Raw genomic sequence first — 22264 nt, forward strand, 5'->3', positions numbered from 1 at the left:
CTCCTTTCTTTCTTGCCGTCCATCTTTCTTGTTTGCCGTCTTATCTACGCGTTTTATTCAGTCGCGAGAGATTTTCTTCAACATGCAAATTCTTTAATTAATAAATTAGGAAGTTGGGGGAAATTACGGATAATTGAATCGGTATAAAAGCGGAGCTAAGTTACGCGGAAATATGGGGTTTTGAGGTAAATAATAAATATTCCTTGCACATTGGAGTGTTTGCGTTTTTTATTTTTCGATCGTTAACTGTTGGTCTTTATCTTTTGGCATTCAGCTGCGCTTTTATTTCAAGTCTACGATCGTTGAAGATATAATTATTTTATCTTCTATGATTTACTTTGAACATTTAAATTATTCCGTTAATTTTGTCAAATAATTTATCTGTCATTTGCATGCGTGAAACAAATATGCAAAGTATATGCGAGAAAAGATCGAAATGATGACGATCCGTCGTGCTGATCACAGAAAATCTGTCGCGCTGATAGAAAGCTTACATATTCGCGAATACGTTTCTGCAGCATCAGCTTATTTGATGGCCTCGGCTATCGCGCCGAAATTCGACGGTTCTTTTCAACATGCGGTCGTTATTAATTCTCCGGATACCTATATACGTATACCAGTGAAACGTATATGCCCGAAATGCCCGAATTTTTTTTCCGCGCGGTGCATGAGAAAGTTATTAAACCGTATTATTGATTTTCCATACTTTCCTACTTTGTGCCGATTGAAACGTGCGGAAAATGGAGACGCAAATGCGATCTAAAAAATGAATTGCAAATTCGATCGCGACGAGAATAATAAAATAGGTAATGGCTGATTATTGCGATACACACACACGTATCCGGGAAACACACGAAAATATTCAATTTACAATTATACATAAATCGTTACATGTCTGTGTTCATGCTTTTTTTTAATTGCTTAATGCATATTATTTTAAACTGTGAAAGAAACAGTTATATGTATAGTCACAAGTTTGCCAAGTCTTATTTTTCTCTTGTCAAGTATTAACTCTTGTCAAGTAGTTAACTCTTAATTTCTTCCAATTACGAAACGTTTTAAATCTATTTCAGATCTATAATTCGTCACAAATCAGAATTCACGATAAATTTCTAAATTTAATTCTGATGTATGTTATGAGTTATGCAATACCGAAAAAACGTGTGAAGAATTAAAAACACACATGCATGTATAATACTAGAATAGAATTTCATCCCTTAAAATCTGATATGAATTATAAATCATTAAAGTGGTCTTTATGCTTTTAATAATTTCAACCAATTACACGCGTTGATATATTTTATTATGCTACACGTTCAACAGCAGCAGCATTCTATCGTTCTGATTTTAATTTCCCCCGATATTATTAGCCGCATTAACTATATATTTTAATATATCTCGTTGCATATTTTCACGATGCGGGGAGGGAGAGGGGGTGAGAAAGAGAGGGGGGGGGAAAAGAGCAAAGGGGAGATTTCAAATGTATAATATGTATTTTCTTGCGGCGAATGATGTCGCGCGACGCGTGATTTCATTATTTCCACTTGTTCAAAGGAATTTTCCACAAAACGTGGAAATTTCTCCCCTGTCTCGTCCCCTCCCCACCCCCTCCCGCTGCCTCCCGCCGCCGCGGCTCTCGCCCCGCCGACCCCCCATCGACAACCGCGTGACGGCGTCTCGCTCGCGCCGACTGCGCTGCGCGCGTGCTGTTGACCGGTCGCCATGGCAACCTAGCGACGAGTCTACAGTGGCCCAAGGTGGATGGACTGCGGGCTCTGGCGCGCCTGAACAGACAGAGCAGAAGTCAGTGCACGCGCGGACGCGAAACCGGACGTGTAACGTTCGTGTCGCTCGCTCTCTGTCTCTCTTCTTCCCCCCTCTCTGTCTCTTCGTCGCGCTCCCCTCGCTTTAAATTTTTTTTTCTCTCTCTCTCTCTCTCTCTCCTCTCGCCGTGTGTCGTTTTCCGGATCGCGTCGCGAATTACATCCCCGCGCGCTCCCCCGAGCGTACGTGTTGATGGTGTTTTGTGTCTTGTATTCAGGGCCGTCCGGACTCCCGGAGCGGACGCTCTCCCGAGGCAGCCGAAGTCGGCCGTTGACAGTGACATCATGGAGTGATTCGATCGACTTCGCAGCAGGTGAGGCTATTCTAAAAAAAAAAAATAATAATAAAAAAATAAAAAGAAAAATAGGGGAAAAAAGATGGGAAGGGTTGACGTCGGCCGGCCCCGCGCGTTACCGGACAGGTTGGCCGACATCCGCGAGTGGCCTGTCGAGAGACTCCGAGAATTCCACGCTGGCGATATCGAATACGCTTTTCGTCCGCGTTTCGAGTATCGCGGCGTCTACGTGGGGACACACGCACGATTCTTTGACGCGCGCACGAGTTTCGCTCTCGCGTGAGTTAACATGTAAGTACAGTAACGTTAACAGATGTGTTTAACATCCGTTTCGACGTGTCTCGTTCTCGGCGAGACACGTCGGCTTTCGGGGTGGGGGGGAGGGGAGGGGGCTTGTCCGGCTTTACGCCGGAAGATGATAAATTCGTAATCGGGGTCGACGACTTCGTCCTTGGCGAGAAATAGACGCGCCGCGCCGCGCCGCTTTCCTCTAATTCGGGCTCGAAAAACGGAGTAACCGTCAAATTGGAGTGCGTCGACAGACCACCGCTGCGGATGACGGTCGAAACTGCACTCTGTCCGGATGCTTATACACGTTACTGTCCGGTGTCCGCAACAAATACAAGTGTGTCAAAATAATCGGTCAATGGTAAATGATAGTGTAGTACACACAAAAGTAACTTTGATATGCTATCGCAGCGCTGCGTAATATTAAAGAAAAAATTATAAATTGGACAATCTCCTTGAGCAAAGGTGTCATTTTGCAAATGGGAGAAAGCGTAATCGTTAAAAGTTATTCATCTGAAAACAGGCAATTATACATATATACAATAAATTTCTTTAATTATATAATATACTCGTATTATATGTAATTCTTTAAAATAATTTACACGATTCAGGCAAACACAGTTCGCATAATTTATATAATGAATATATGCAATTATAATGTTTGCGCATAAACGGAGAAGAGACTCGGAGGTAATTTTCACTCCGGCCAAGTAGATATAGTCAAATAAAGGTCAGACATGCCGTACTACTTACCGAACGCACCGTTTCCCGGAATTTTAGGTGTTTGTCGCGTTGCGTCTCTCAGTGAAATTATTTTAACAAACATTCGTAGCATATCTAGAAATTGTTCTACGTGTTAGAAACGTCGCCACTTGCGTTGCTGATTGCGGAATTGGTTTAATAACGATTTAATAACGAACCTCGTCTAAATAATGACCTCGCATGTAGTACCCAGCATTTTATAAGTTCTTTTACGCGCCATAACATTGTGCTGAAACATAACTTTTCGACGTTTACTTTTATTTATTTACCAACATAGCGCAGTGTTGAATTTATTAATTATTTTTTAACGTCAATGAAAGGTTCCGTAACATTTACAGTCAACTTATTAAGAGTAGTTTCTATAACATAAATTTACGTCGATTGCGAAAGGTCTTTAAATAAAACATTATTTGTACGTTGAATAGTTTGTAAAGTACAGGTGTTAGCAGTTAATGTCATTGTTCTCGATAAATAGGCTGTAGCAAACTCGATAGAGACGTGGAATAGAGTCGTGGGAAAGAGTCGTGGAAACAGAAATGGGAGAAGAAATTTCTGAAATATACATAATTATGATTTTTTTCTTTTTAAATAGAAAGGGTTTACATAAATGTAATATTACAGCTTTTGTGCGTGATCACGTGACCATGCCCGGCCGTACACGAAACTTCGTTACAAACGTGACGTTTCATTGCCACAAACATGATGACGTAACGCACGTATTACCGACTATACGTATATTTTATACGTGTAGAAGTAGAACGAAGGAAGTCGGTTGTTGTAAAACTTATATACGAAACTTTGTTTTGAAAGAACATTTGCAGTTATTTATGTGTGCTAATCTATAATTGTAAGTATTTACTCCGTATATATTAAACACCGAAAATAGACTTATAAAATCACGAGCAGCTCTTTCTCAATGTGTCGTTGTTTATTTAATTAATTGTTACAAATAATACCATCCAATTTCTCGCCCCATGACATTCTAGATCTCACATTTCTATCTTAAGTGAAAATGCTCTAGAAAAAAAATCAAGTCATGTCTGTGCAGATCTATGAATAACTCGTGATCCAATACCTGGAAATTGTTCTAAAAATAAAAAGCGAATGGTCTGCCGGACGATATTTTCTATCGTCCGATTTGCAAAGTCGATAAATGGACAGACCGATGAGAAAGTTGTGTTAGCGGTTGCAAAAGTTTAACGCGTAAGATAGCGGGAATGTGATGGCGATCGCACACTCGGCAAGGTCGGAGATTATTTTCGATATAGCGGTCGGGTTCGATTTCAAGCCGCGGCGTGGGAACTTCATCGCTTCGAGCCGGTGCCGGACTTCCGCATAAACGAGGTGAACTATAGCTTAGGGCTTCGCGTTGCGAGCGTGCTCCAAAGTCCGAGTTTGCTTTGAGTTTTATTGAAGTTAAGCGCGATGAGAGAGAGAGACGTGAGGCTGACTTCTTTTGATCGACGACCTCGATAAGTGTCTTCAATTCAAAGATTTTTCTTTTTAGTTAATTATGTATGGATAACGAGCAAAGTATGATATGTAAACGATCTTATATACAAATTATTTCGTTACGGGCTAGAAATCTGTCTTAAACAGATGGTTAATTAGAATCAAAAGAGAGAAAGAATTGGAACAAGAATCGAATTAAATCAAATTTGAAATTAAGTTAATTTTAATTCAAATGAGAAAAATGTTAAAATTCCCTTAAATTGTTGCGTGCATTTGAAATAGAAAGAAAGTGTTTGGAAGAAGACTGTATATTCTTGAATTTCAAGGTTTACAGCGGCAAAAACTGCCGCGTCCTAATATCTCGTTTTCACCAAGCTGCTTCTGCTTTCCATTCCAGGTCATAAAGACCGAGTAAAGTGATATCGGTATTTGCATGTTTGCACATTTGTTGCACGATTCCGCTATATGCATTCTCTTCGCATAAGTCACGGAATTACGTGTAGTCTTGTGTAGTTGCGCAAGGTGCTTCCGTGATATTAATTTATGACTTTGCATCGCTTGATCTTAACTCGTAAGCACGCGTGTGGGATAACTAAGAGCCCCCAGCGTTCCCATTATCTTTCGGCAACTGCAAGAGAGTAAGAATTTAAATGATGTATTACGGAGCAAATAATTATTTCGAAACGCAGAAACATTGTGGCAAAGGCGATTGTCAATCGACATTAAAAAACATTGAATAGAAGTTAATGGAAATTAAAAATATTGGAGAATACTAAAAAAAAATTAGTGTTAATTAAAATCAATTTAAATTGAAAATAACCACAAAAGTTTTTTAAATTAAAAATGTGTGTTGACATATATCGTGGATTTTATACGTACGGTATATGATTTAGGATATAACGCAAAATGGAAAATATAAATTGCGCATTCCAACAGCTAAATAAATATTAATATAAATATCCTGCGTTTCAAAGCTGAGTTTATACTTCCGGATGGAATTTTCGAGAATTGAATTTTATGTTGCAAAAGGAATCTATTTTCGCTTTTAAATCTTCGTTTTTCGATACCGCCATCTCTTCGTCGATTACATATGTAAACTACGTTCGCGTATTGATTCGCGCAGTCACTTCGGCCGCCTTCCGCAGTTCCGCAGCGACTACTTTGCTTAGATTAATGAAACAAAAGGACGATCTTCTTTCAGTCGCCAGCGGAGTCTAAGTGGAAGGAAAGTCGGTGCGCACACTATTCTTGTTTTGCTCGAAGGTCAAAGGGACGAAGCGTAACGGTTCCGCCTGTAGTTCTTAACGCCTTTTCCGCCTACCTCTGCCCCGTGCTCGGCCTTTTTTCGCCTCTTGTTCTTGTCCCGGTCGCGTTGACAAGAGGGATGGAAAAAGAACCTCTCGGGTGGCGCAAAAGCGCAATTTGTCTCGAAAAACAACCGGTTTTTATCGCGCCCGCCCTTGACATCGCGTCGGATTTGTCATTTGTCCGAACTCCGATGATCGAAGCTGGATCGTCTGACTAATCGACCGCGTTTTCACTCGCGGGCCGCGGCTTGCCGTGAAATCGACGATGGGCTTATCGATTTGACTGATAGGGATTTTTTTTTATAAGCAGAGAGAGATATAGACATAGAGAGATAAAGAGAGCTCACCGGGCAAATATTTAAAACGTGCGTTGCATTGGTCGACCTTCCTTGTATTCACGCTATCCAGCTATTCATTCAACCAAATTTCATGGGAATGACATAGTCTCTTTGTACTCGAATGTGAACAATTGCATCGCAATGCGAAATTGTAGCTATATTTGGCTATATGGGGAATATTGCTTTAATGTAGGAGAACATAATGTAAGTAGTGAAGAGCTCTCTACAAGTACCTGCGCTTGTTTCTCGGAAATAATGTTAATACACGGTTTTGGTAATATTTGAGGAAAACGGGAACTTAGATATACAATTGCGGTATACATATATACATGTAATATTGTGTATATAATGAATTAATTTTATCTATTACTTGTCATAAATACACTGTACTTATGATTAGTAAATTATATTATGCTAGAGAGATATATATCTCTCTTTAAATATATAAAGAATTCAAAGATCTTAATATTTCGAGATAATACGTAGCTTTGTGAAACGAAGCATTCATGTGGAAATTCAATTATTCGTTCTATCCGAGTACCGCGATCGTCTTCCCTTATTTGTATCGATCGTACACGTCACGATATACTCGTGATTCGAAAGAAATATATGATCGCAAATATTCTTTAACGGTTTGTGTAACGAATTTAAAAGTATATCCGGCCGACGATTCGACATGAGCTTCTAGCGTATTATTTGCAGTGGAACGGTAGAAAAGCTTTAAGCCCGATCTGGCGTCGAGCCAATTTTCCGCCAATGGTAACCCGTACACGTCCCGCGGAAAAAAAAGGAAACGGAGGTCGTGAATAACCCTATTGATGTGTAATCAGCACGTGAAAATGTCCTACGGCGCTTTAATAAACCGATACGAGTTGGTTAGTTCGGGAAAATTCGTTTCGGCCACTCTGATTCGAAAGCTTGATTTCAGGCTTTTAGCTTGTTGATAATATTATTCTGCGCGGATTCGCCATGAGAGCGTTTTAAGCGTATGCAAATGGATTACGATAATCACGGATGTTTTTCGAGATCATGCCATTTTACCAGCGGTAAAATTTGTACGTCTGTAATGCAAATTGGAAATATCCGGGCCAGATATTTAACGAACAGATTTGAGAGGCATCGTATTTGCGGCAAACCAATTAATGAATGGTTATTAATAGAATTATTCGAGAAAAGATAGAAAACAGAAAACAGCTAGTGGACCAATTTTTTTTAAACTTCTTAATTAGAAGAAAAATTTTGTACATGAAAGTTATATAAAGTTATATTATTAAAGTAATGTAACATTTTAATTATTATCGTGTATTGTGTATTAATGAAGAAGTTATGTTATTCTACTATTTTCTTAAATTACTCTTAATTCAGATATTAGATAGAAATGTATTATTAGATTATATTAGATTATTATAGATATTAGATATTATACAATTAGATAGGAAAAAATAGATAGGAAGTAATATAAGAATTAATTTATCAAATAATTTACGGGTTAATTTTTTATTTATATAATTTTTACTATTCGTCGTTAGCTGATCAATTTTAACTCGTGCAGAAAGCTTTGTGATGGAAAAAGAGAAAGACGCTTATGGAATTATAAGTCTTTATCTTCTGCGACGAATCGTGATCCTGACTTGCCTTTCTCAACAATTAGTCGTCAGTACTGTAGAGGTTTCATAAGAATCCCCTTAAGACAGAGGGATTTCGCGGCACGTAACCACGAAGGGCTGGCTTAAACCCGGGAAACATAATTAAAGTACCTTCAAGTTTTCCATTTCACATTAATTCCGGCTTTTATCAGCCGCTTTCCCGCCTTCGGTCGACAGAAAATACGTTTTAAATATCTCAGAAGAAGTTTTTCCGATAATCACATACGATAACTCCGTTGTTGATGAACGTGCGAACATTGTGAAGATTTTTGCGACTCGTCATAGAAGAGAATTCAGTTGTCAAAGTATTTTGTTTATCTTATTCATATTAGTACGATTGCACGATGTTTTCGCGACTATTCGCGACCTGTGCGAAAGACTTATTCAGGCACTTCTTCATTAGTTATTTTTTCGTTGTTTATAAGTGGTTGCTTCTAGGTCTATAGGCCTGTTCGAGCCGAGCTAATTCAAATGGTAATTTTACATAGTGGAATGGTAATTTAAATACTAATTTTGTTGTCTAGATTATACTAGGGTAGAACACTAATTTGAAGTATGCGTGTGCGTTGAGTGAATTTGTAGCTCGACACGCCCGTCCGCGCAGATGTTGCCAAATGACGATATGTATAAACTAACTTGTAGTACGCTGGAAGTAGGTAGTGTGCGATGGCTAAATGACATAAGGACTGCCATAGCTAGTGGTCCATCACTCGGTCCATCGTTACTTACAGCTGTCATTGGCTCACAGCTCACATACTCACAGCTTTTTTTATTCCTACGATATTTAAAAACTTGCAATAGATAACATATACTGTATATAATTATATTTATAACTAGAATATGTGAGAAAAAATTATAAAAGTTTTATAGCTTTTTTATAATTATTTATACTAAATTGTTTTATTTTATTTACAACTTTTATTACAGAATTAAAAATATTTACCCTTGTTGGAAATAATTATTATTTAATTATTGTTAATGATTCTTGTTTTATTTCTTTCGATGATTTATCTGTAAAATATTTTCTAAGTCGCTTATGTTAAAACTCTTTAATTTTAAGCTTATTATCAAATTACTCATATTAGCATTGATTTAAATGTTGATTATCATGTTAGTACGTTTAAACCTTCACAAAAAATGATAATTAGTGCACCGTATGTTTGATAGCGAAATCTGTCGATGTAGTGTAAGTTATTTCGTCAACAAATCGCGTTCGAAGAAAGTCACATTGCTTAATCTAATCCCTAATTCTAGTATCTATATATACGATCGTTGTACGTTATCCCTCACGGGGGTGGAGGATCTTCGAGATTCCGCGTTGCCCTCTCCAAGGGCCATAGATACTCCGGGTAAAAGGTGCAGAGATAAAAAGGGGATTAAGACACGGTGGGTTGTACTGCTATCCTCTCTTTCTCTCTCTCTCTCCCCCCTTCTCTGCTCCCCTTTCCTCTACCTCCTATCCCCTCCTCGTTCTTCCGTGTAATTGTAAACTTACACTCGCGCGCACCATAAATTTCTCTCGTCTTGGCTTACTTTTAAAATTTAGTATTCACGCGAATCGCCTATTCCCCGAGCTGCCCTCTGCTCATTGTGCACTCGCAGAAAAGTCTAAAAAAGTTCGAGCAATTTCGCGCTGCACCATGCCACGGCCGCCGCCGCCCGCGCCGTACCTGGTATTGATAAGAAAAAAACACACTCCACCCGGTCTATTGTCTCGTGCGCTTTTTATTGCATCGTACCGCTTTTAACGTTTTCATTCACCGCTTTGCACCATCCGGTGTAAAGGCAATTTCGCAATACCCCCTGACATGTGATTTTCAGTTACCCTGTGCAGTTCAATAAAAAAACCGTTTGCATGATGATCTTATATACACAGTAGTTTAACTATAGCATTCCCTTTTTTTTACTTATTTTTACTTAGTTTTTTCTTTGTTTTTGCACCAGATTTTTCGAATATTATTATTATTATTATTTATTATCTGTTGCTTTTTATTGCATTGCTGGCGCGCCAGTCTTGAGAGGTAAATAAATTAAATAAAAAGTTTTCTAAAGTCAAAAGAAACTAAAGAAAGAAGTTCACGATATTCGTTTTCTTCATAATCAGATCGCGGTCATACTTTTACGTGATCTTCCATGGAATATTGAATTTGCGAATTTCTCTTTTTCTCTTTTTTCCTCTCTCTTTTTCTTCACTTTTTAAACGCATATTGTAAACTATAGGTATTTAGCATATTAGAGCGTATTATAGAAAATTTGAACTATCGATAAAATAATAAAAATATTATAATAATAAAAAGCATTAATGAGATTAATTTAAATGTGTGGATTTGTTATAAAAGGTAGAAAATTGTTTATATATTTACGAAGTCCAAGGAAATATCGGTAGAATATACCGAAAAAATTACTTAACATGATTCTACAAGGATTTGAATAAATAATCAAATTTCGAGGCTCTAGGGATGTTTTTTTCATAAGAAGGAATATAATCCCTCGCAAGGAACACGAGAGGATCCGAAGAACATGCAGTTACTTTCACTTTCCGTCCTCTTTTTCACACTGCATCTTATGTATACGAAACGAGATTATCGCAGCAAACATAATTTTTCCTTATTGTCCTTTCTTCCTTCGTACTTTCTTTTCCGTAAGAAGTGCAGTTCTGTTCTTTTTCGCTTTCACAGATCTTGCTTTTTGGAGAATTCAGTCTGTGTTCTTTCTTCGTACTTTCTGACTGTTTGAAGAAGGTCACACATTCTCCCTCGTATAGAAACCCTCGCGCGTTTCCTATTCGCTGAGAAAATGAGATCATGCTGAATGACGACGGGGATAGCATAATTTTCGAGGGTTCGCCTGTCCTTATAGAGGCCTCGGAAAATAGCGTAGGGAAAATAAAGTTTCGTTTAACGGTAAAATCATGCATACTCGCAAACCACTTGTGGCCGGTTCGTAAAAATTGTGTTACTCTTTATGTATGTCAATTTTCTTTCTTCGTGACCATAAAAATTGTGATATTCTCGAAAAGGTACTTTGATTATGCTGAATAATTACTTATAAAATGTGTATAAAGTAATTATAAAGTATATAGATCCTTAATTATCATAAAATAAATAACGAATATTCTTAATACAGATTTATTAAAAATATGAAAATGTATTATATATTATATATTAAATATTAGATATTAATTTTAAGTTTATAACTATTTGATTTTGTAATTTTCCCGCATTTGAAGCCGTGAAAGAACTGTTAACGTTTCATTGTGTGAAACGTATTAAGACATTGTTACAAATAAGTTTGGGGTGCAATGGCATACTTTATTTGTTTTGTTAAACAATTTATTTTAATCTGGGACGTGACGTAAATACAAGACAACGATAAATGCGAGGACTATGGCAGCATTATACCGCCGCGTGATCCAGCGCATAAATAAAGATTTATTCATAAATAAGACGCGATGTAGTTTGCCACGAGCAAACTTTGTTCGCGGGACACAATATAAAGTTTGTTGGTAAGCTTCGGCCGCCTATCCACGACAAGCTTCTCCCGTCGCTTTTTGATATCGGTGATGCCAAAGGAACCGGACGAAATCGCCATGGAATAAATGTAAAGCGTTACTTGAAACTTTCGACCACAGCGCGCAGATAGACGTCATCAGGATGCCATCTTTCATATCAAGCTACAGCAAAGGCCCGGCTGCCCTCGTATAGATCCTTCTCGGCGATGGAGAATTTCCCTGAGGACAGGCGCGTATAAGTATCGAAGATATGAAAAATGCACCGGGAACGATAGAAAAAAAAGTTGACGCCATAAATAAAGATTTGCTTATCTCATAAATAACACGAACGACTGCGGCGATACAAAGTCGAAGACTACTCAAGTTACGATATAAAGTTCGGGGGTTATCTTAAATATCTTACCAGCGACAAGCCATATTTTTCCGATGTAAATGCCTCCATGCGATCTCAAAAAGTTTCTCTCGCATTTTCGTCCGAATAAATAGTGGGTCTTATTTTAGAATTTTTAAACGATATTTTGTTTAATTTATCTAAATCTACTAAATTTGCTTCAAAATAGGACCATTGCAAATGATAAAATTTATTTTAATTCGATTGACTTTACGCCGTTGGAATTTATTGATATTATCTTTAACCAGATCTCATTTATATGCTGCGCGGTCGTTATATTTGAGAATACAAAGATAGCTGAGAAAACGAAACGCAAAAGAAAAGTATAAAAATGTCACATTATTTTAGGATTACGAATATAAAAATCTTTTGGTTAGGCAATCAGTTTCTCGCCCACGAACAAAAATTTATGCTTTTTTGCATAATAAAGGTGCAGCTTCTTTTCAATCGCTACAAACAAGTGTAAATCTGCAGATAAATAAAACAGAGACTGTCTCGCGCAGCATTAGTGTATCTCCTCGCGGACCCCAAAGGTTTGCCGTAAATTCAGTTTAAATAAATGGAATGCCCCATTTAGAATTTCGACGAGCTCAGATAGGCCAGTAGAATGTTACTTCCGGATGGAATTTTCCAACTACCCGCCGTCACCCCGTGCTTCTTGCGACGCGGCGGCAGATTCTCTCTGCAGCGAGAAATACCACCTCAAGAAGATACCTCTGGAGGTGGCAAAGGGGACGATCTCACCTAACTTAGCTACCGTGCGGCTGTATCATAGCAATAAACATTCTGTAGCTCGCGAGGGTGCGAAGAAACGCGGGGAAACGTAATTGCTCTTCAGCACTCTTCCTTTATTTCGGTGTTCCTCTCCTCGCTCCTTTCGCGAATGATGGTTAACCCGTCGAGTTTCCGAGTAACTCTCCGTTATCATATAACGAAAATTATCACTGTTGAGACGAAGTTTTTATGGAATATTATATTATATTATGTAACATATTATATCTTCTTGTTCTACGTTCATATATAGATAACGTTTATAACTTTGATTACAAAGCTCCATTATGTTAATGATATCTATTAAATTAATAGTACTTTTTCAGATTGTTAGATCAATATATAGCGTAATGAATTATTGATATATTGGGTAATTAGTATGTGACGGTGAATTTAATATGTGCGTAACTTGGTAAATACACAAAACCTGAATGACAAATGTTATCAAATGATATAGGTGATACTACGCGAGTCTAGTCGACTATAGAAGTATGCGATTGAGTTTAGACGTACCGTCATTAGCGGATAATAGGAAGGTGCTAGAAATTGCGCTCGCGTAGAATCGGGTAATTATTCACCTTTTAGTAACGAGCAAAAACTGCTATAAGGGTAAGGAGTTTCTGAATGCACCGAAGTTAGCAACATCGCGCAGTTGCAGGTACTTTAGTGCTTCCGTTTTTGTCTCGGCCGGATGCACCGGATATGTTTGCGAAGTTCGAAGCGCGGAAAAAGCCCTTCTAGCGCACGCTCGAGAGACGCTCTAGAGCTGTCCCTTTTTGGTTCCCCGTACGTCATCTTCCACCGTTCTGCGGCCAATTGACTTAAATTGCAATAACTTAACTTTTCACACCGATTTTAAGTAGGAATTTCCGCAATGCGAGAAAAACAACGTTACCGCGCTTGCGCTCTGATATCGCGGCAGTCAATTGCAGTGACTCTATCAGCAGAGAATCTATTGGGAAGTATTTTTTTCTGTTCCCGCAAGTTCTTGAGCAAAATACCTATTCAATGCAAAAAGAATATGAGATACTCAAGAGAGATATTTGTATATAGGTACGCAAAAAAAAGAAATATTTTGCGTAACGTCTTTTCGCGTGGTTGTGAAATTAGTGTAAAATATGTGACGTACTTTTTTAACATTCCGACAGATCTTGGTACATCATAATCTAGCAGGAAAGCATATTGTAATATTTACGAATGCAATTCTAGATACCCACAGATAAGCGAAAATGCACATTTTACGTCAATTACCGTGAAGAAATATAAAGATCATTTTTACATGGCTATATTCCATCGATATCAAGTCTCGTAAGAAGTATGTCGATTTCAATAATCGATATCTATGTTTATATCCTTTCGTCTTTGTGCGACACGACTTTTCGCAAACTGCGTAAAAGCGATTTGCTCGTGAAAGACTTTCGGTTCGGTATAACTTTCACGTTTATGAAGTTGAAGATACGGAAAGTTTTCCTTGCGCCGCGATCTCGAACTTCGTGGGGCCTTTGTCTTCAGGCGAAGTACCTTCGATGGCGATTCTGATTTTCATATCCTTCATACAGCGTATTTTTATGCGCGAAGTGAGAACATCGAGATCAGTTTCTGATGACAATTTGGGGAAAACAATGCGGCGATCTAACTTCGACGAGCAAAAAAGACTTCATTAAAGTATAAAGATATTTTCAGAAATGCTGATATGAGGAAAAAAGAATGTAACTTTCTAAGTATGTTTGCCCATATTTATTATTAATTATATAATAATATATAGTATGTAAATGATTTATATATTACGTACTATTATATCTGCAGTAAAACAGTGTCTTAATCTGACTGTTTTGATTTTACTTCAATACGATTTATATCAATTTTACAAAGAAATTAAGAATAAGATTAATAAGGATTGAGACGAATGAAGAATATACTTTAGGAACACGGATTTATTAATAATTTTACAAAAAAATCGGATTATTATTTTCGGTATTGTAATAAATATGGAGATATGGAATATATTTTTAGATGGTTTAGTATAAGCGAAAAATTTCTATTCATTTTATATTCAATATCGTGATCCTATCTCAAAAAATGAGGGAAAGGAAAGGAAGTTTTCGCAAAGCAAAGGGAACTCAGAAATCTTGTCTTTCAACGATCTACATCGGGATATACGAATTTTTCTATAGAGTGAATTTTCACGTTCAAGAAAATACGTTAGAACAATTCAATATTCCCCAAGTTCGAAATCGCGCGGGTGAAGACTGTAAAAGTTTTCAATATATACGTTTCAACGTACGGATTCTCTATTAAATATATATTCTTTTACATTGACCGCGTGTCACATCAATTCTCTTCCAATGATTTAAAACAAAATAAAATAATTCAATTAGGGGAAAACGAGGGAAAAATATTCGTCAAATGTATTTATGTTTGCTGGATGTATTTTACTATAGATAATTTTTCTCTTTCGATGTTTTGTTATATATCGATGTACGAAAATCGTTATTTACGTTTTGAAAAATAAAATGACGGATGTAATAATTTGGAACATATCTATTATATTATATAAAAAAAACATCGTAATTGATTTCATTCGCGAGATGGAAACATGCGAATTTGTTTTCCAAATAGTTTCCGACCGATTTTAATACGTGATGGTGACCGGCGAGAGGTCTGCTCGATTTAACTTCTGCATGATTACAAGCCTCGTTACCTTTACGATTCCCCGTAGGCCGAGTTAGTTGGAATTAGGGAATTTACAAAGCAATTCGTATTATCGTTGCGTCCGCGCCGTTCTGAAATAATTATATACTTTGATGAATTTCGCGATATACCTACCGGTCTCAAAGTTGGCATGGTCGAATCGCTCGCGAAGTTCGTCGACGTTAATAGTCAGGTTCGTCATATTTATCGTAGTTGTTTGTCAATATTTATGGCGCTTTGCTCCGGCCGATTTCCGGGGAAAAATAATTTATTACTCGGGAACATAACGCCATCGCGGCTGTGATTTCTCGAGCTCGCGTTTTTACGGCGTTATCGCTGCATGCGAAATACTGGAACTATATAAAATTTTCGTTTAAATCATTACGTGCACCATCACAATTTTATGTCTTTAATATTCGTTAGATAGATAGAAATATAATATATCTATTACGTTTTAGTTTTATTATTAATTTAAGATTAAACAACTTATTAATTTTATGAAGATTACATATGTTTAACATATTATGTTACGCTTACGTTCTGAATTTTTTCTTTTATTTCAGTGATATAAACGTTAACATTCTCTACCACGCGTAACATATGTGCGATATGCACCGGTCTCTCGTGAGAGATTGATGTCACATACCTATGTGTAATTTATTATTTAGAACACTCTTAGTTGGCCTCTTTAATACATTCTATGTGTGCATAATTGTAAGCACACATAGTGTACTTGAATAAGAATATAGCGCTACACATAAAAATGTGGTGTGGAGATTTTTTCGATTTAATCGTGGTAGTGAACATGCTAATTATATTAATTATCATTTTAAATTTGTATATTGTTTTGAAAATGTGTATAGAAAATCACAGCTATCTACTTTTATTCTTTCTTGTACAATATCTTTCTCTTTAAACGTCATAATTTAACAATAATGGAAAATTTTTTTCGCTAGTGAATATAAAATAATATCATCAAACTTCCATGACTATAACTGGCAAATTTATTAATAATAAAAACACAACGTTTCGGTCCAAATTCGGACCCTCTTCAGGTGAATAAAACTCTTACAAACCATTCGACAGGCAATTCATGACACTGTACCCGCAAGTCAGAAACTGAAGACTAGGCAGAAAAAAAATTTTGTTTTTACATTGCGATCGCTTAAATAACAAAGGAAATATAAAATTAGAATATCTAAGTAACTTACATGATTTGTGCGTTGGCAGTAAAATATATGGTATAATAATGTCAGTGTTGGTAAAATATAGTGTAAAAAATAATAAGATATAAAGTCGAAATAGAGTATATATACATATTTAATTTTATACTATTTTGACTTTATATCTTATTATTTTTTATACTATATTTTACCAACACTGACATTATTATACCATATTTTACTGACAACGCACAAATCATGTAAGTCACTTAGATATTCTAATTTTATATTTCTTTTGTTATTTAAGCGATCGCAATGTAAAAACGAAATTTTTTTCTGCCTAGTCTTCAGTTTCTGACTTGCGGGTACAGAGTCATGAATTGCAGCTGTCGAATGGTTTTTTAAAAGTTTTATTCACCTGAAGAGGGTCCGAATTTGGACCGAAACGTTGTGTTTTTATTATTAATAAATTTGCCAGTTATAGTCATGGAAGTTTGGTGATGTCAGAATTTAAATTACGTAATCAGAATGAGCGAGAGCACGCCGATTAAGGGATATGCGGGAAGTAAGACAAGCGTGCCAGAAAAGTTGCTAAACGAAAAGTCGTCGCATCTGGCAGCAGAATGAAGTTCCCGCATACCCAACAGACACATCGCGCGAGTGGATGCGCTATGTCGAGCTGTCCCGCGCAACTTTCGTGCCTCGTTCGTATTCGACGGCACGACACAAAAATTTGCAAGTAAATGAACGGAACCTAAACGTTCATCTCTTCGAGCCGCCGCGCCGCGCACCGCGCTGGTGTACCGACTCGAGAGTTCGAGCCAAGTAACAAAGACCGAGTTTAAACAGAAAAGCCAGGAAGAACGAGAGGGGGAGGGGTGACGGGAGGGAGGTAGACGGTGAAATCTCCTGTCACGGCATTAATTAATCGTCCCAACTTTTAAGTAAATCGTCGTGCCGCGTTTCTCCGTTCCTCTCTCCCCTCGCCTTTATCGTTGCCATTCTGCATGTCACCGACCGGCATCGTCAGACTATTCGTCATTTGGACTGCAGCGAATGTTTCCAAAACATAAATTTCTACTGACGTCGCGCAACTTTCGAAGAGCTTGTCGTGACCAATGGCGTCGATAAATTCCGCGTTCGAGAGCGAAACGAGCGCGGAGACAAGATTAAGCCGGGGGGAGATGGAATTAGAGATGGGAAGCATAGTCGTGACTTTTGGTAACGCGTTAGATGGAAAGTGGAAAGAGAAATATCTCTTTTTAATGTTGATTTGGATTCGCTCGTTACATAATTTAGCTCGTGAATATAAAAAGCGTAACCTGCATTATATTACTCATGAAACGTGATTGTAGCAACTGATTGAAGTCAAAGAAAATTAATCAATTAAGTTAATTGACTCTCGGACAGCCTATTAAAAATCTGATTAGATATATTTATTATTACCGACTAATTACCATAAATACATGTTTCATTATTTTTGCATATAACGACTCAAATCTTCTCTCAATCAAGTATTAAATTATGTTTACTTATTAAAGTAATGAAAACATTAATGTGAAAGTAATTATCTAAGGTACATTAAGTATAACTTGACGGAAATGTAAAAACATATCAACTATCGCCTTCCTTTGAATCCGCGCGAGACTGTTCGACGGTGTAAGAAGCGCGGCGGAGAGGGACATTAATTTCCGGTCTTTCGTTCGCAACGAGAGTCTCGTTTTTACGGTTAGCTTTATACCGCTCTACTCAAATAAGCTGAAAATTATGTGCTGTGTAAGTGGAACGAGAGACTTCCCCCATGCAGTTCATAAGAAAAGCTGAAAAGATATCGTCGTGATTTTATGTTGATATAAAGTTAGGAAAGATAGCGGAATAGTGTACAGAGAGTAATTGGATGTTTCCAAGAAAGAAATATTTAATATCTTTTTTCTTTTGCAGAAATTTCTACATATAATTTTAAAACAAATCTGCATGTATTGCAGCTCGTCAAATTTGAATTTTTATCTTTACATAATCTTATTGTTCTCTTGTTTTATCATACGTTAAGTGAGTCATGACTGTTATGATAACAATCAAGCAAATAGAAAATGTGCCAAATGTAGTGTGCGCTTCGCAAACCCACGCGCCGTTACTATCGCGGTCTTGAAACGCAGTCTGAAGCTGAAGCTAGAATAATACAATCACATAATTCAGTTTTAGCTTCAGATTGCGTTTCAAAACCGATAATAACGGCGTGTGATTTGCGAAGCAAAAAATGTACATACCTAACTTTACACAAAAAATATTATTAGCCACGACCATTTCTTGTTTTACTTAATTATGGAACTTATCGATACTTTTGGCAATGCAATTGAATCTGTCGGATGCAAGTTACACCGCAGCAAGCGAAAGGTATAAAGGGGTTGATAATAGTTGCTTTCCATTTACATCAAAACTCAGATAATTCTCACTTGTGATGTCATTCTGTCTTTATTATTCATTAATTCCCAAAAAGGATAGAACGACGTCACAAGTGAGAATTATCTGAGTTTTGATGTAAATGGAAAGCACCTAATATTAATTATGCGGGTAGAAAGAGAGAGGGGGAGAGGAAGGGGAGAGAGAGAGAGAGAGAGAGAGAGAGAGAGAGAGAGAGGGGGGGGGCGAGAGATTCGCACGCGTTGTCCGGCGAGCGATAATTCAAGCGATTGATCAAGAGGCCGTAAAGGGTCCCGGGCTAAATATCCTTAAGCATATGAAGCAGTGTTCCCGAACTGTTAACTGCGCGGCGAGTAATAGATATTGTTCCACTTATAGTTATCGTGCGCCACGTAGGAGTTATCGACTCCCTCGACGACTGTAATCGCAGAAGTAGTTTCAAGGATCCGTTTTCAGCGGTCGACGTTAATAGTAACGCGATATTGAGTTTCCCGTTGTATTTACGAGTACCGCTCTTTGCCGCGAGGAAACATAGATCCTGGGCCGTTACGTTACCGCGACCGCGATTCCTCGGTGCAGTATTACGCTATACTTATAATCGAGAACACCAAGGGCTTTGCACATGGCGGTTTTGAATTAATTAGTTTTGGTTTGGCTCAGATCACATTGCTATTACTTTGTATAAAGACGATCAGTTTAACAATGCTGATAGTAATTCGACTCTTGCGAAATTAACATATGCTATTTTTTAAATATTAATATAATTGATAGAATTTTAGAGCGCCAAGAAATTTTAGAGTTTTTGGAACCTATACATTTCGTAGCTTTAGTGATTAAATATAAAAAGAATGAAAGAGAAAAGGTACCTATAAGAGATGCTAAACTTTATACATTTATAAAATTGATCGTAGCTTTCCCGCGTGAATCCCGCAGTCAGAATCCATTTTAGTTATAATGTTTTTCGATAGAACTCTTGAGACATTTTGTATAACTGTGCAGATTTAAAATACCAGATTTTCAAACCAAATTTTTAATTTATGAGAATTTGAAATATTTTCACTCAAAGATAAGTAAAACAATTGCCGAAATTTTTTTTTTTTATTTTTATACAGTGTTAATCGCTAGAATTCTATTTATTATACCGAAATTTTAAAATGTACTAAATGAATAGAAGTGGTAATTTTTGAATTACAATAAATAATCTTGGATAAATAATTTTATGAAAAAAAAATAATCCGCAAAGAGAAATGATGTTTGTTATATCTGATTCTGAATGGAAAATTTTAACGTATTTTCATATGTTTTACATGAAAGTTTTATATATTATAGATATATATTTCGACGAGCTGCATGTATTATCCATAATATTATGTCCATGATCCGAACGTGCATTTGTTTGTAATTTTTGTCGAATATAATCTATTCTTTCACAATTCCTATACAAAAAGTTCATTGTATTATATCTAAAATTATTTTATGATTGTGGATCCACCGTTTAAATCAACAGATCTCAACAAACATTCATCGCATTTCCGTAATAATCTATTGAGGTAATATTTTTATTTGCATATGCTTGGTATAATCCGAATCATAATACAATCGTGTTTATTATTATTAATATTTATATAGCGCGCGCAATATAATAATATCTTGATTGTCAAAATTAATGATATTTATTGTGAACGTGATGTTAATAGATATAATAATGGATCGAACAAGTTATTCAAACCTTCCGTCTGCGAATTATCATCGCGGCGTTTATATCATAAACTATATCGTCGTATCGATTGGCGTGTATAAAAGGACCTCTTCTGCCCCCCATTCCTGTTCTTTATAAGTATCCTTCATCCTATCATCTATTAGAACATCGTTATTCAGTACGTTATTCTTTTAATGGCATCTTAACGATAACATAATTTATCTTCAATGACCGTCTCGATCGTTACTATGACTCTCCATCTCGTTAATTTCCAAAGTAGAATCGTAAGTATGGAAGAAAGAGAAAGAAATAGGAAAATGAACGAGTATATAAAGAGGATAAGAAGAAAAAAATACGAACTATTGGCTATTAACTACAGTGTAATAATTGTCTCTTTTATTTTATTAAAACACTGGAAATACAGTATCTTCCTTAAATTTTAGGCAATTTTATTCGCGATAGAATTTAAAACAAAATTTTAGTTACATAGATATAATTTTATATTAACACAGAAAAAAATACATTTAAATACACATTTCAATACACAAATATTTATATATAAAAATGCATAGGTACTGTGTTGAATTTTTGTCATGCTGTTATATAAAAATATGTATTTTAAAACGGAAAGATGGATTTGGGATATTTTTAGAACAATTTCTGAAAAATGCGTCTTTTCATATTATTACACAAAGAATAAGGAAGAAGCACAAAGAGGAGGAAATAAGAAAATTAAGATAAGAGAATAAAAATATGAACTGAATAAGCATTCGATTCACAAACCATTAAAGCGATGACAGACTAGCTTCGCGTTCCCGTTCTTCGGTTCTCTTCTTTTCGATATTCGAGCTTTCTCCAATATGTGTCCGCGCGTACTTTGAAGCATTGCGCGTCCCGCGATTCCGGTCTCCCTGTTACCAGACTCCAAACACCAAGAGAAGTCTTCCTCTTGTCTTTATCGCCACCGCCTATTCGATAATTCTCTTCCTAATGGCATCGCGATCATTCGGAACATAATTCAGCCCCAATGATCGTTCCGATCGTTAATGTCCCGCTTCCGCGGTCTCGTTAATTCTCCAGCTTGAGCCTTTATATCTACGGCGCGCGTGTAGGTGCTAGGAGGGTGACGGTGGAATTGCGGCGCAACGTGGCACACGGCGTGGTGCACGGCGCGGAGGAGGCATCGTCCTTGTGGGAGGGCGGGTGCGGGGCACCGGAGAGAGAGATAGTCACTATCAATTTTCCTCTAATGGGAGTGCAGCACCGTAACGAGGTCGTACGAGAGGACCGGGGGAGAGTGTCGCGAGCGATCGCACTCGCGGTAACGAACTCACGACACATTGTGTCACCGACATTAATGACGTAACGAGAGAATTGACGACACCGCGTTGTCTGCCAGACGCTGTAGCTTCAGAATTTTCCGGAAATTCATCAAGTGACTTCGAAAACTCTCTCTCTTTTTCTCTCTGATATTTTTCTTTCTGCTATATTTTTTATATAAAAGAAAATCAAAAGATGAGTGACAACTTTCTGTAGATTCAGAATAAATCACAAGACGGTGCGGGGGATGTTTTACACAGGCATATCATTGCGAAGAAACTTAATTGTATCAAACTTTCCTCGTTAGATCTGTCATTCTAACGCAATGACGGCAAAGTTTCTTAGGGGCGCATTCCAAAATGTGCAACTTTGATTTCTTAAAGTG

The 22264-nt window shown here is 37.0% G+C and overlaps 1 protein-coding gene across 1 annotated transcript in view; it reads left to right on the forward strand.

Annotated features, from left to right (window-relative positions):
- The first annotated feature begins 1787 nt into the window (after nucleotides 1-1787).
- Nucleotides 1788-22264, forward strand: part of Rho-6 (rhomboid 6) — a 115503-nt gene continuing 95026 nt past the window's right edge. Inside the window, exon 1 of the mRNA XM_071772850.1 lies at nucleotides 1788-2137. Coding sequence (XP_071628951.1) covers nucleotides 2017-2137 — 121 coding nt within the window. The 5' untranslated portion in view covers nucleotides 1788-2016. The remainder of the gene's footprint in view (nucleotides 2138-22264) is intronic.

Source organism: Temnothorax longispinosus, chromosome 3 (genome assembly GCF_030848805.1).
Source record: "Temnothorax longispinosus isolate EJ_2023e chromosome 3, Tlon_JGU_v1, whole genome shotgun sequence".
Classification (NCBI taxonomy): domain Eukaryota; kingdom Metazoa; phylum Arthropoda; class Insecta; order Hymenoptera; family Formicidae; genus Temnothorax; species Temnothorax longispinosus.